General features: G+C 39.4%; 1 protein-coding gene across 4 annotated transcripts in view; it reads right to left on the bottom strand.

Annotated features, from left to right (window-relative positions):
• The window catches only part of CTNNA2 (catenin alpha 2), a 1,214,276-nt gene that overhangs the window by 237,856 nt on the left and 961,429 nt on the right, over positions 1 to 14,991 (bottom strand). For all 4 annotated transcript variants that reach the window (XM_066377864.1, XM_066377865.1, XM_066377862.1 and 1 more), the window contains exon 9: positions 3,234 to 3,386. In XM_066377864.1, coding sequence (XP_066233961.1) covers positions 3,234 to 3,386 — 153 coding nt within the window. The remainder of the gene's footprint in view (positions 1 to 3,233; positions 3,387 to 14,991) is intronic.

Below are 14,991 nucleotides of genomic sequence, written 5' to 3'. Positions count from 1 at the left end.
AAAAACAAGATATAAGGATTAGAAAAGAAAAAATACAACTGTTATAATTCACAGACAACATGATTACATACATAAAAGCTTCTAAAAGGACACAAATTTTTGAAATTTGTGAATGAATTTACCAAGGTCAGTGGATATAAAAATCAATATACCAACAAAGTTTTTCATATTATAGACACAAACACTTTGACCTAGAAAGTTGTCCAAGTACCCAGAGACACCTTCTTTCTTTTTATTTTTTCCTTAAGTGAGAAGCAGGGAGGCAGAGAGACAGCCTCCTGCATGTGCCCCGACTGGGATCCACCTGGCAAGTCCCCTATGGGGCAATGCTCTGCCCACCTGGGGCTGTTGTTCAGTTGCTCAGCAACTAAGCTATTTTAGCACCTGAGGTGAGGCCATAGAGACATCCTCAGTGCCTGGAGCCAATTTTATCCAACTGAGCCATGGCTGCAGGAGTAGAAGAGAGAGATAGAAAGAGAGAAGGGAGAGGGGAAGGGTGGAGAAGCAGATGGTTCCTTCTCCTGTGTGCCCCGACTGGGAATCAAAATTAAGCCCAGGACATTCACATGCCGGGCCAACACTCTACTGCTGAGTCAACCAGCCAGGGCCCAGAAACACTTTCTAAATGAGAAAAAGCATGACTCTTGCCCTGGCCATGGAGCTCAGTTGGTTAGAGTGTAGTCTTAACACCCCAAGGCTGTGGGTTCGATCCCCGGTCAGAGCACATACAAGAATTAACCAAAGAATGCATGGGTATGTGGAACAACAACAGATCAGTGTTTCTCTCTCTCTCTCTCTCTCCTTCTAAAAAGATAGCTAGCTAGCTAGCTAGCTAGATGATAGATGATAGAAAAAATTTTAAATAAATATATGCATTAACAATAAGACACTTGTTTGAAATATATAGGCTACAAAAATTCTTCTGATTCTAGTTCCTCTCTAATCAACTGAGGCTGTCCACACCATAGCCCTATGTCTACCTGGATATCAGGACATTCTCAAATGTAGCGGACTGCAGTGACCTCCCTCAATGGCCAGGAAGGGAATAACTGAGGACCCGTACTTTCTGTTTCTGCCACTAGTTGATGATTAAGGATAACTCCTAATGTTTGGATTTCCCTACAGAGAAACTTACAAATAGGACAAGGCAAAATGGTGAATGTGTCCAGGGTATCTTCTTAAAGAAGAGGGAATGAGTACAAGATCTACTTGGCCTTGGTCTCACATTTATACAGGATGTCAAGTCTGAACTCTGTAAATATTATCTATAAATGAGGCTACAAACAATTAGAGAAGGGCAGTAACAGGACTGATATTTATCACACAACTTTAAACTCATGTGTCTTTCTTTATCCACAATGTCCATAACACACAATTAATTAGTGTTTTCTATAACTTCTGAAATTGGCTAATAAATACTGTAAATATATATAAATGGGAATCTATATCTGAATGTTACTACTGTTATTCTATTACATGTGACTATTGAGACTTTTGTAGTATGCGTTCAGCATTAACTCTTTTCCTCCTCTTCCTCCTCTTGACCCCTCCACCTCTCCTCCTTCTTCACCTTATCTTTCTCGAGACATGGACGTGGCCAGGGCTTCCGAGGACAATTCTGGGAAGACTCTTGAATTCCTCAGTGACCAAATGAACTCTCAGAAAATGTAGGTGGAATGTGAGGGGTAATGGAGTGCTTGCTTCGTAGGTGGGGATGGGGCCAGAAAGACCACCTTGATATTATAACCAGGACACTGTTTTTAGCTCTAGGCTGGTTTCACATAAAACACTAGGGTTATGGTAGAAAGTTCAGGGGTTCCCTTACTTTGGACTAGGCTTTTACACACTCAACTTGCTGACTGCTGTCATGGATGAGGGCACAGCCTTTGTCCTAGAGGACCCAGGGCTCCCTCTGGGCCAGATGCAGAAGGTCCTGCTGCCTGGGTGTCTTCTGCCTGAGGCAATAGCAGTGCTGGAGCAGCCAAACTAAGCAGGTGCATAGGGCACCATTAAATCAGAGCACAACTGATCACTCCTTCCAAGAATAATGCAGAGGATTTCACATTTGATGAACTTATTCAGAATTTAATGTTGCCATCCTAAAGAGGAAAAACATTTTACTTCTAGCTCTTATTTATTTTTTTAATGATTGATTTTAGCAAGAGAGGAAGGGAGCAAGAGAAGGAGAGAGACAAGAACATCGATCTGATCCTGTATATACCCTGACTAGGGATTGAACCGACAACCTCTGTGCTTTGGGATGATGCTGTAACCAACCAAGCCATCTAGATGGCCAAAGCTCTTCTAGCTTTCATTTAAGTTGTCAGTCATTTTGAGTAATTTCATTTTAGCTTGAATTAAAGTGGGGATATGCTAGGGTTTTATTGTTGTGGTGGTGATGTTGGTAGTGGTGGGGGTGGGGGTAGTTGGTAAATGCTCAGAACCTACAAAGGTTTTGACCCACCCGACAACCATTTCCTAACTTTACCAGGATTCTCACCTTCCTGCAGTCGTTTTCTTTAGAATACACATTTCCTGTTTAACACCTCTCACTTTCTATGTCACTACATATCACTAGATCCAACCTTTGCCAAGCTGTTGGTTTTCAGCTTCTAGATTTAGACAGTATGGTTTTCATTTCATTTTTATTTTGTTTCCCTTGGGAAAAAAAACTTTCTTCAAAATTATGCAGCACAATTTCACATTTAGAAAACAACTCTCACAGATTTCTCTAACACATGTAACACACTTCTGACCCTGAACTTATACTCCCACGATACTGCCCCGAGTTCCTTCAGCAGGAGTCTAAGCCACTCTGAGGGAAGGGAGATTTCTTTTCTTCAAGTCCATAATGTGGACGGCTAGTCTAGCTTAGCCAGGTGGAGTGGAGAGGGGGCAAGGAGGAAGAAAAAGGAACGGTTTAAACCTCCAATTGGCAGTTTCTATCCCTCAAATTCAGGATTTCGGAGTGTTCCTTCTAATTCTGTTTCAGTCTCTATTGTTCAGCAAAATTAACAAATGTGTTCCAGATCATATTCAGTGTGTGAGAAACAGAGAGGAGAGATTGCTGATAACCTGCTTCTTTGAAAGGGAGGGGGTCAGCAGAAGGTAGAGAAAAGGAAAATTTATTTCTCCAGGAAACCATAGAAGGGCTGCCTACTGAAATTCCAAGAGCCGTATGGAGCGATTAAACCTGCAGCTATGGTCTAGTCTTCATGTCTCTCCTGACTTACCTCCACCAGCTTGTTGGCATGCTCACGGAACACCTGGGCATATTCCTTCACTTCCTTCTCATTCCCACTCTTGGCAGCTTCGATGAGAACTAGCAAAGGGACGTTGGTTTCCAAGAAAGAGTCAGATATGTGATCCATCACAGCTTTCCGGAGCTACAGTAAATAAACAAAAACACACGCAATTAAGGCGAGAATTATCTATTTATTTGAGTCTATTACTCATTTGACAGAATAGATTACAATACTCTATAAATACAGATTTTCTCTAGACTATACCCAACTTTCATTGTCCATTAAAATAATGTGTCGATTCTGTTTTTCTAAGAAATTAATTTTTTAGTCTACGGCCATACCACCCTGAACGCGCCTGATCTCGTCTGATCTCGGAAGCTAAGCAGGGTCGGGCCTGGTTAGTACTTGGATGGGAGAAATTAATTTTTTAAAATTATAGTTGACATACAATATGAATTTAGTTTCAGATGTACAATATAGTGATTACACATTTATATACCTTATGAAGTGATGACCCCCATAAGTCTAGCACCCACCATAGTTATTATGATATTTTATTCCCTAGGCTGCCCATTACATCTCTGCAACTAATTTTGTGATTGGCAGTTGGCAGTTTGCACTTCTTAGGCTCCTCACCTTTTTCACCCAACCCCCCACCCCCACGTTTTTACTTTTCCTGGTGCTTATAACATCAAAGGAAAACAGAGAGATGACTGATGGATGATTCTGATTTAATTGTATTATATGTCAACTTAAAAGTGATATATATGGCCTATAGCTCGATACATTACAGGCCTCTTCTATCAGTGCTCTGCTCTCTCCCTTCATTGGCCCAAACGTCTCTAGGAAATTTTAAATTGTGATAAAGTTCAAGGACTCAGGCTCTTTAGAAAAGGAGAAATCTAGGCATCAAACAGCAAGTGAGGAGAACCTTAGATGGAGAGTTGGGCCTTGACTCCACCCTAGAACTTTACCCCTTTGCAGTCTCCTGCACTTTCTAGATACATCGTTTGTACATCATGGAGGTAGAAACACAAAACATCTAACAACTCCAAAATGTTTCTGCCCAGGTGCTACGAGGATATAATTGCTGTGCTCCAGAGAGAATTATTTACCATTATTTTTCAAAATAAGGAAGAATAAAAGACCCAAATTTCTAACAATGCATAATTACACATCATCCCTACATTGTTAAAACCTGAAGCAGGGCAGGTGCATGCGAAGAAAATGAAACTGTACATGAAAAACCACGCCAGTGCTGCTTTGTTCATAATTATATAAATGTACACAGGGAGAAAACACCAAAATGTAAATAACAAGCAAAGATAATAAACAATGTGCATGTCTCCCAAACAGATACACCTGTGCAGGAGTCCTCAGGCAAAACTTTTGAATTTATCATTGATCAGAAGAACAATTTTGCACAGATTTCAGTGCTTTTTTGCACTAATTACCATAAGATATGCATGTCTTCATGTATAACTTAGTTTGGTATACCTTTTAACTGAGTTTGACATTTCACCATATTAACGATATAAAATAAAACTTATGAAAAGTTAACATTAAGTAGCTTCTCATCTGACAACATGTGCTAAATTACTGCTCAAGAATAATGTTGGTTATTGGTGAGTTCACATGTTCCAGGTATATACAATGAGCCAGATATTCAACTAAGATTTTTAGATGTTATATTATACCATTTAGTTCCCACATCAACACTATGAGATAATATTTTCAGCCCTGGCCTGTTGGTTCAGTGGTAGAGTGTCAGCCTGATATGTGGAAGTCCCATGTTTGATTCCCGACCAGGGCACACAGAAGAAGCACGCATCTGCTTTTCCACCCTTCCCCCTCTCCCCTCTCTCTTCCTCCCCCCCCCCTCTCTCCCCCTTCTACAGCCAGGGCTCTATGGGAGCAAAGCTGGCCCAGGCACTGAGCCAACTTTGCCTCAGGCACTACAATGGGTTCAGTTGCAACAGAGCAATGCCCCAGATGGACAGAGCATCACTCCCTAGTGGGTATGCCAGGTGGAACCCAGTCGGGCACATGTGAGAGTCTGTCTTTCTGCCTCCCTGCTTCTCACTTCAGAAAAATACAAAAAAAAAAAAAAAAAAAGAATATTTTATATCAGTTTTTCAAGTGAAGATAATGGGACTTATAAAAGCTAAATAACTTGCCAGCAATCATAAAGTTGAAAGTAGCAGAGTTCACGGTAAGATGGCCTGAAGGCCATCTTGAAACTGACCTGCCATGGCTCTCTCCCAGACCAGAGCCCTGTAAGAAGGAGACAATATTGGGAGTAAAATAAAAATTAGACTTGATGGTGACAACATCAATAAAAGAAAGAATAGGTCAGGATAAAGTTGGGGAGATGAACAAAGCCAGGGTAACTCATCAATCAAATCACCACATATATATAATTTTTTAGTTTTTTCCACTGATTTTGAGAGGGAGAGGAAAAGGGAGAGAGAGAGAGAAAAGGGAAGCATCAACTCATTGTTCCACTTAGATGTTCCATTTAGGTGTGTACTCATTTTGCTTATCATATGCCCTGCCCAGGATTGAAGCCATGACCTTGCTGTGCTGGAATGACACTTTATCTCCTAAGCCACCCAACCAGCGACAAACCATTATATTATCATATTTTTTTTAACATGACACACACCCACCCACACACACACACACAAAAACATATCAGAACTCTGTAAAGCAAAATGAGCTACCTGCATCAAGACTCTTTCTAAACCTTCAGAAAGACTGATTTCACATAAAAATGGATAACTTAAAATTATCAAGGTCAAACTCCTATAAAGTTACTATAAAAAATGAGAATAGGAAATATAATATAATCCCTACACACACTGAAAGCATGTCAGAAAGATATGATTGTAAAACAGATTAAAACTGCAATCTACTATTTAAAGCAAATTAAAATACACTAAGAAAATAATATATGAGAGAAGAATATAAATTTTAAAAAATAGCAGCATGAGGTCATGAAAGTCAAGAAAAAATTATGAATAAGAAAAGTCATTTTAAAAGGAAAACTAAACATAAATAAGTAAACACAACATAAAATACCTTAAGAAAAATATAAAAAGAAAAAATTTAAATCCAAAAGAAAGTTTTTAAAAATTAGATTAAAAAAGAATTTGAGAAAAAGTGACACATATTTAAGGTAGGCAAAGAAAATTCAATATATGGCTACCAAAGATCCCCGAAGAAGAAAATCAAAGGAAGAAAACAGAATAACTACTAAAAATCATAACTCATGAAAATATTCATAAAATACATAATATGCATAAATATATAAATTTTGTTTTATATTGCATAAGTAAATTATTGAATGTATATATAAAATATATTATACACATATACACACTACATTTTGAAAATGTATCATGAGAAGATTCACCCATAATAACAACCAAAATTACTAGACTATAAAAAAGGGGGTGGGGGATCATTGTGAATTTAAGCAAATACAGCACATGTCTTAAAAGAAAAAAAATAGATAATCACTTTTCAACAACAAAGCCTGAAGTCAGAAGAAAATGAAGTACTCTGTTTAAAATACTCAAGGAAAGAAAATGTGAGCTAAGAATTTTATAACTAGCAAAACTGACTTTCAAGAATATAAGGCACAGACAAAATTTGATAAACATGAAAACAGTCAGAAAATGTTATTCCCAAGAGCCTTTCTTGAAGAATTTGTTAGAGAACAAGCTTTACCAACCAAAATAATTAGAAAAATATCAACATAAGAACTGGCAATGAGCATTAGATGCATGCTTATTTATAGAACTTAGAATATGGTTAAATGGGAGAGTATAATATGAAATGGTTGTATGAATTGGCAATGAAGACATAGTACAGCAATGTAAAAAATGAGCTGAGATAGTAAATAGGATATACAAAAAATATTTTAACTTTTTTTTTTTAACTGAGAGGTGGGGACATAATGAGACAGACTCCCTCATGAGCCCCAACCAGGATCCATCTGGCAAACCCCATTTAAAGACGATACTCAAATCAACAGAGCTATTTTTAGTTCCTGAGGCCAATGCTCAGACCAACCAAGCTATTCTCAGTGCCCTGGCCAACACTCAGACCAGTGGAACCACGCGCTGCAGGAAGGGAAGAGAATGAGAGGGGAGAGGGAGGGGAGGTGAATCAGATAATTGATTCTCTTGTGTACCCTGACCAGGAATCGAACCTGGGACATCCATACACTGGGCTGACGCTCTACCACTGCACCAACCAACCAGGGCAATTTTAACTTTTTTATATAATTAAATTATATTTGTAATATGAATATTGTTATTCTAACACTAAAGGCAGAATAAAGCAAATTAGTTATGAGAGCTTATTTCTCATCTCCTTTGTCCTTGCTAACCCAAAGTGTTTGTGTGGAAGAAAAAAGATACAATAAAAGGAAAAACCATACAACTCTAAATCCAAAATAGAAAAGTCAATATGACACTTGAAATTTTAAATTGAAAACATACATACACACACATATAGTTTCCCAGTGTGTCCAATAAAAAGGCCGAATATGATGGCTAGCCCTGAAGCATTGAACATCTGGAAATACAGTGTTCTAGAACATCAGGGCTTCTTGGAGAAATGGCTGGTTCCAGGGTCTTTGAAGCTGGAAATATGTAAATAAGCCTTAAATATCCTGTTACATCAAATAGAAAAGAGCTCTCAGGGACTACTAAGGTCATGTAAAAATAACTCAGTGGGCTTCTACTTGGCCGAAGACTAGACAATTTAAACTTCACAAAGGATACAAATTTCAGTGGATTGAACCATTAAATATTTAAATTCATGAATTTATAATGACTAAAGAAAAAGAAAAATATTGGTCACCTTCAGAAGACAATAAGGAACCAATTAATTTATCTTGAAAAAAATCAGGCACATATTTTGTTTTTCCTGTGTGAACTCAAATTCTTTATAGTGAGGAAAGTGTGTGTTAATGTGCTCATTCCATTTAATAGATGAGAGCGAAATGGTAGAATATCACCATTTTTTAACCTTTAAGGAATTAAACAAGTCTAGGCAATAAACATCAATGTTTGAACACATCACAAAAAAGAGACAAGACATTAAGTGCCTTGTGCTAAAATAGCACATTCCCAACTGTAGTGTTACCAAAGGCATCAAACCTAAAACTGCTAGGCTCAGGATCCCTTTGGGGATTTGCAGAAATGCAGAGCACATAAAAGCACCTGAAACTCACTATATACTCAGTTAATCAGCAAAATACAACTATGGAAAATTTGCAGTACAAAATGTTCGTGTTCTGCAACAGACGGAATATAAGCAAAACAAAAGGATGGAGAGAATATGATAGATTGAGATTAAAAGACATATCCCAAAATTTGGGCAAAACTGAAACATATCATCTGAAGATGCACATTAGGGTGATAAGACCACAAAGAAAAATAAGAAGGTAAACACCCTAAAACTCAGGATAGTGGTTACTTTCGCAGGGAGGCAAGAGGCATCCAGAGTCATTTCTAAGGAGGCAGCATGATTCCCTTTCTTGACCTGGTATTGCAAGTATGTTTTTATAATAATAATTTACTAAATTATACATTTATTGTGTGTGGATTTCTATGTCCGTTTTTTATTTTATAATAAGTTGAAAAAAAGAAACTTGATGTTCTTTTCCATTTCTATCTGCTTGGAATACAAATATGACACCCAAGGTAACCTGGGAAGCCGTGCGTTGAGCATGGCAGGACTTCCGCCTCTGCCATCAACCTGACCCGTTGAACACATGGAGGTGAGCTTCCCGGCACTGGCCCAATATTGTTACATGATTAAGAGTGCAATTCTATTGTGTTGGAGCCTCTGCCCATTTTGAAGTTTATTAGTTACAGCAGCTGGTCTGACCTAACTTAATCAGAACGTGTTAAACTGACATCCTTTGTTGTTGTTTCCTATTTACCCTATCATCTTCTGGACTGCTGTTTGTTCCCTAGATCCTTCCTACTTCAAGGATGGATCATAGGCCAGCAGCATCTCTGCCATTTTCTGGAGTTTGTTAGAAATGCAAACCCCAGCCCATTATCAGATCCGCATTTCATTCAGAATCTGCATTTTAATAAGAAGCCTTGGTGATCCCTCAGCAGAATAGTTGCAGAACATGTCTATTAATAGAAGACCTGTTGTGTCAGTCAAGTACTTAGATGTAAGCATGAGAAACTAACAATCTCAGATTTAACATAAAAAGTGTCCTGTTAGTTCAAAGAAGGGATGAAACCTAGAAATGCTAAGACACCCTATGTCTTTATGTCATTAGCTTTTGACTCAGTCTTAGGTAAATGTACCTGATTATTATCTAGGTGAAATGCAGACCCAAATTCTGGATCATGTGCTACCACTTAATTGCAAGGGTGAAGGAAGTAGGTGTTGAGAAGAAAATGTTTTGTGAGAAGAATAGTCCACCATTTTAGCTTTTTCTTCTTCTCTTCTTCCTCTCTCCTTCTCCTTCTCCTTCTTCCTCTTCCTCTTCCTTTCCTTCTCCTTCTCCTTCTTCCTCTCTTCTTCTTCTTCTTCTTCCTCTCTTCTTCTTCTTCTTCCTCCCTTCTTCTTTTTCTTCTTCTTCTTCTTCTTCTTCTTCTTCTTCTTCTTCTTCTTCTTCTTCTTCTTCTCCTCCTCCTCCTCCTCCTCCTCCTCCTCCTTCTTCTTCCTCCTCCTCTTCTCCCTCCTCTTCCTCTCCCTCTCCTTCTCCTTCTTCTAAGTGAGAGGAGGGGAGACAGGGGGACAGACTCCCGCATGTGCAGAGTTGCAAATAGATGCTTGAATCAACCAAGCTATTTTTAGCACCTGAGGCTGACATGCTTGGACCAACCAAGTCATTTCAGTGTCCAGAGTTAAGGCTCAAACCAATCGAGCCACTGGCTGCAAGAGAGGAAGAGATAGAGAAAGGGAAGAGAGAAAGGGACAGAGCAGATGGTTCCTTCTTCTGTATGCCCTGACCAGGGGTCAAACCCAGGACATCCATATGCCAGGCTGACACTCCATTTACTGATATTTACTGAGCCAATCAGCCAGTTCCCATTTTAGCTTCTTATACCAAAATTCATATAATGAGTAATTCCTCAAACACAGAAAGGGTATTGAGATGCTGATTCAAAAAAAAATTGGCCAATAAAGAATAAATTGGATAGAACAATAATTCTAGTGATCAAGCATGGGTGGAAGATGGAACAAAACAGATACATTTATAGGAAATAATTAAAGAGAAGGGTCGACTATATGGAACAAAACCAGAAAGTGTATACTAAGATAGGAATGGCAAATATGCTACAACATCTCATTTCTTTGCCTGCTCCAAACATGATTAATCAATCACAGCAACTCAAATATTATTTCATAATTCTTAGCACAGTGCTCTGGTACCTAGTACTAATCAATCCTATTTCTCCTACAAAATGATAGCTTTCTTTCCTTTGCTGAACCTCCCCTGCAATTTAAATCTTTCTAAACCTCAATCTTTAGGCAGAATTGGCTCTCTGTGTCTGAACACTCTGATGCCATCCTGACTTCCAGAAATAAAAGTTAACACTGAAGTCTAGGCTTTGCTGAGTATATTTAACAAATGTCTGACCATTTAACATCTGTCTTGCCATTTAGACAGATGTTCAGAAAAATCCTGTTAAGAATAACAATATTAACTTCTTTACTACAATGATGTAAGGCATGCCAGCCAAGGTCACATTCAGGGTAGAGCGTGATTTTATGTGGGCTCAAAACTTTGAAGCCTGAAATCTTTCCACAGAGATGGCTGCTCATGGCTCTATGTGATTACTGACATATTTTATCATATTTCCTTAAGCTTTCGAATGTAATTTTTATTAAAAATTAAAAAAAATCAAAGCAACAAAGTTTCTGGGCCAGAAGCCATCTAGCCTAGGGGCCTGACAAGAATTGAGCCTCATTAAGTCTTACAAATTTTGGCCAGGCTGAAGGTCAATTAAGGTGTTCAGACAGGGCGGTACTCCACCCAATGCCATTTTAATAAACTAAGGGGCTGTCAATGCACACAGCCCACTGGGAATGACAGCACTGTTCACTGTCTGGACTGGGGGGGGGGCAGATGGCAGGGGCAGCAGGAGAAGGATATCTATGATGCTTGTAGAAGAGCACTTCTAATCACTCTTTTTGTTTGTTTGTTTTGCTTTATTTTGCTTGCTTTAGAGGAAAAAGAAAATTATTTGGTCATTCTATTCATTATCCCGATGGCACTATCTTCTATGAAGCGAAGTCATTTTAATTGGGATAATAGCTTCTTTTCTTACGGAAGCAAGTACTTCTAAAAACCACCAAAAAAAAAAAGTTAATAAGTTGTCATGCTTTTCTCCATGCCACCCACACCTTAAATTCAGGCTCTGCTGCATCAGTTAAAAAGAAACATGTCACCATTAGCAACACCTATGCACATGACCCCAGAGGCCTGTGATGGTTTTGTCTAGCCAAACAGTCCTTGCCCTCTGAATTTTTCCTCGAGGGGTGCTGATGCAGTCAGGATAATGATGAGAAATGTGACTTGCTGATGGAGTAAGCAGCACTGAAGCACACTTAGAAAAGGGTGATATATAGATACATTTGTATTTATGACCCCATTCATCACCTCTCCTCATATCCATCCCACTGCCATGTAACTCTGTAATGCCTAACCCCACGTGGCACGCATAGGACCAATGGAGGTTGGCAACCATAATGCATGCAGGAGTTTGAAAGGCCCATTCACCTTTGGGCTTACTTGGTCTTGTTCTCTGTCATTTCCATGAGAAGAACAAGCCCAACTTAGACTGCTTAACCCAGAGGAGGGGGAAAAACATGTTGAACAGAACTCACCCACTTCAGCCATCACTGTCAAAGCCATATGGGATCAGACAAGAGCAACTGACCTGACACAGGAGAGGACCTGACCAAGGTGACCAAAATGTTGTTATTGTATGCCATGGAGATGTTACTTATTACACATATTAATAGAGGTAGTATTATGACAATAGGTAACTAATAAAATAATATACAAATTTAACTAGAATAAAAATTTTGGTCACTAATTTATATTTTTAGAGAGATATCTCGAAAATAAATTTCTGATCAATCAGTTGATGAGTTTCTCACCATTCCAATTTAGTTTTTGGGCCAAAAGCACTGGATTAACAGTACTCTACATCACATGTTCCATTATACAACCATAGGTCATGCTTAAAAATATCACAGTGGAAATATCTTTTAGATTAAATAAATATTTTAGTTAAACAATTTTAGTGAAGAGACAAGTCATGGAGCCTAGAACAGGGAAGGGCTGATGGGGGCTCATCCTGAAGAATAGTAATGGGTGCTTGATTCTTTCCACTGGTTCCTTTGTCTGTCCCAGCACATACAGGACAACACCAAAGTCCTCTTCTCCCTCCACTACAGGCAAAGGCAATTGCTTTCACAGGAAGAGGCTGTGAGAACTGGCACCATTGTGGATCTCTCGAAGGCCTCAATCCAGCAAGTACAGCAGCTTGTCTGGGTTCTGGTAAAAAGATTAGCAGAACATGAAGCCCACAATTGTTGGATGCAGGGCAAGGAGACCAGAGAGGTTGGTGGGATGGGGGATGTTTGCAGGAGGCAGAAGCTGACTGTAGCCATGGGGCAGGGAGGGGAGGTGACAAGCAGGAGGGTAGGGAAGGATTGGAGGAAATAAATATTTCATTTTAACAAAATTCATTTAATGCTTATTTTCTGTCCTAGGCCCTGTCTTAAACACTGAGAATAACTCATTTATTTCTTTCAAGAGAACCAGATACTATTCTCTCTATTTTCTAGGCGAGGAAATTGAGGCAGCAGAAATAGGTCACTTGCCCACATTCAAATGGCTAACACAAGGCAGTGGCAGCATTTAAATCCAGGTTGTCTGACCCTACAGTTCATGCAGTAACAGTCTAACATAACACAGCCTCTCATATGTCAATAGTGTGCCAGCTTGCCATACATTATTGACCAAAAGCAACGGTATATACGATGGTGGTGCACCAAAGTCCAGGAATACAAGTTATCCCGCTTCCTAAAGGATGAGTGAAGCACAATAAGAATTCTGGAAGCCAAGGGCCCTAGCCAGGTAGCTCAGTTGGTTAGAGCATTATCCTGATATGCCAAGGTTGTGGGTTTGATCTCCAGTCAGGGCATATATGAGAATCAACTAATGAATGAACAACTAAGTGGAATGACAAGTCAATCCTTCTCTCTCTCTCTCCTCCCTCTCTCTCTCTAAAAATCAATCAACATGAGAGAGCAAAAAGAAAACCCCAGTTGAGAGGATGGAAAAACAGATTCAGTGGAAGACAGACAACACAAGAGAACATTGGTGGTTTCACCAGAGGCAGAAGTAATGTTGATGATGCTGAGTCTTCTTTTTTTTTTAAAGAGTTTTTATTTATTTATTTACAGAGGGAGAGTCAGAGAGAGGGATAGCTAGGGACAGACAGACAGGAAAGGAGAGAGATGAGAAGCATCAATCATCAGTTTTTCATTGCGACACCTTAAGTTGTTCATTGATTGCTTTCTCATATGTGCCTTGACCGCGGGCCTTCAGCAGACCGAGTGTGAGTGACCCTTTGCTTAAGCCAGGGGCCTTGGGTCCAAGTTGGTGAGCTTTGCTCAAACCAGATGAACCCGCACTCAAGCTGGCGACCTCAGGGGTTTTGAACCTGGGTCCTCCGCATCCCAGTTCAATGCTCTATCCACTGTGCCACCGCCTTGTCAGGCCTTCTTCTTTTTTTTTTAATTTGTTTTTTACTTATTGATTTTAGAGAAAGAAAAGGGGAGAGAGAAAAACATGAATTTGTTGTTAAACTTAGTTATGCATTCATTGGTTGATTCTTGTATGTGTCCTGACTGGGGAATGAACCTGCAACCTTGGCGTGTCAGGATGATGCTCTAATCAACTGAGTTACTGTCCCAGGGCAGAAGTGATGCTGAGCCTTAAATGAATCCCTGCTCCAGGAGCTGAAAGTGACCTGCTGACTACTCACTATGAGACTGTGACTTCCTTGGGCTTTAGAATTCTGTTAAAAGAAAAAAAAATGGAGGATCCATGTTTTAAGGTATGTCTACTGTGAAACATATCAAGGAGTTGTACTTGCTCTTTTGTAACCATCTAATTATAGCTTACTGACCAAAGTGTTTTCGATGGTTAATTGTGGGATTTTTAACAAAGGCTCAAGCAAAGGGATGTGAGACTCCTCCCAGAAACGACTGGGATCCACTTTCCATACTTTGAAATTCTTATTATCCTATGTGTGAAAATCTATAAACTAGGTGGTAGCAGTGGTCAGAGGTATCTGCCTTATTATTGAGAGATCTTTGAAAGCTATTGATGAAGGTTAGTACTGTGACAATCTAGCATTGTCATGTTCTCATTTTGAAGAGTTTTAGGGTCAAACCATATGTGTTGGGCAAACAAGTGGTTTTTTTTTAGGAATGCTGGCTTGTATTGGGATAGCACCACGTGTGTATAGTCTATGGAAGACTTCGGGTGCTTGCCCTCAGGGCATCAGATTGCTAATTGCAGACTACCTGCCTTATGGGGAAGGGCAATTGTTTGCTGAAGAAGGGGTTATTTTCCCCAGCCTGTTTTGCTGAGAGTGAAAGAGAGAGAGAGAGAGAGAGAGAGAGAGAGAGAGAGAATGAGAGCTGAGGGGCTTGGTGTAAAGCCAGTATCCAGGGCCAC

Source organism: Saccopteryx leptura, chromosome 3 (assembly GCF_036850995.1).
Source record: "Saccopteryx leptura isolate mSacLep1 chromosome 3, mSacLep1_pri_phased_curated, whole genome shotgun sequence".
Lineage (NCBI taxonomy): Eukaryota > Metazoa > Chordata > Mammalia > Chiroptera > Emballonuridae > Saccopteryx > Saccopteryx leptura.
Note: the sequence above shows the minus strand (reverse complement) of the source record. Positions and strands in the feature narration are given on the sequence as shown.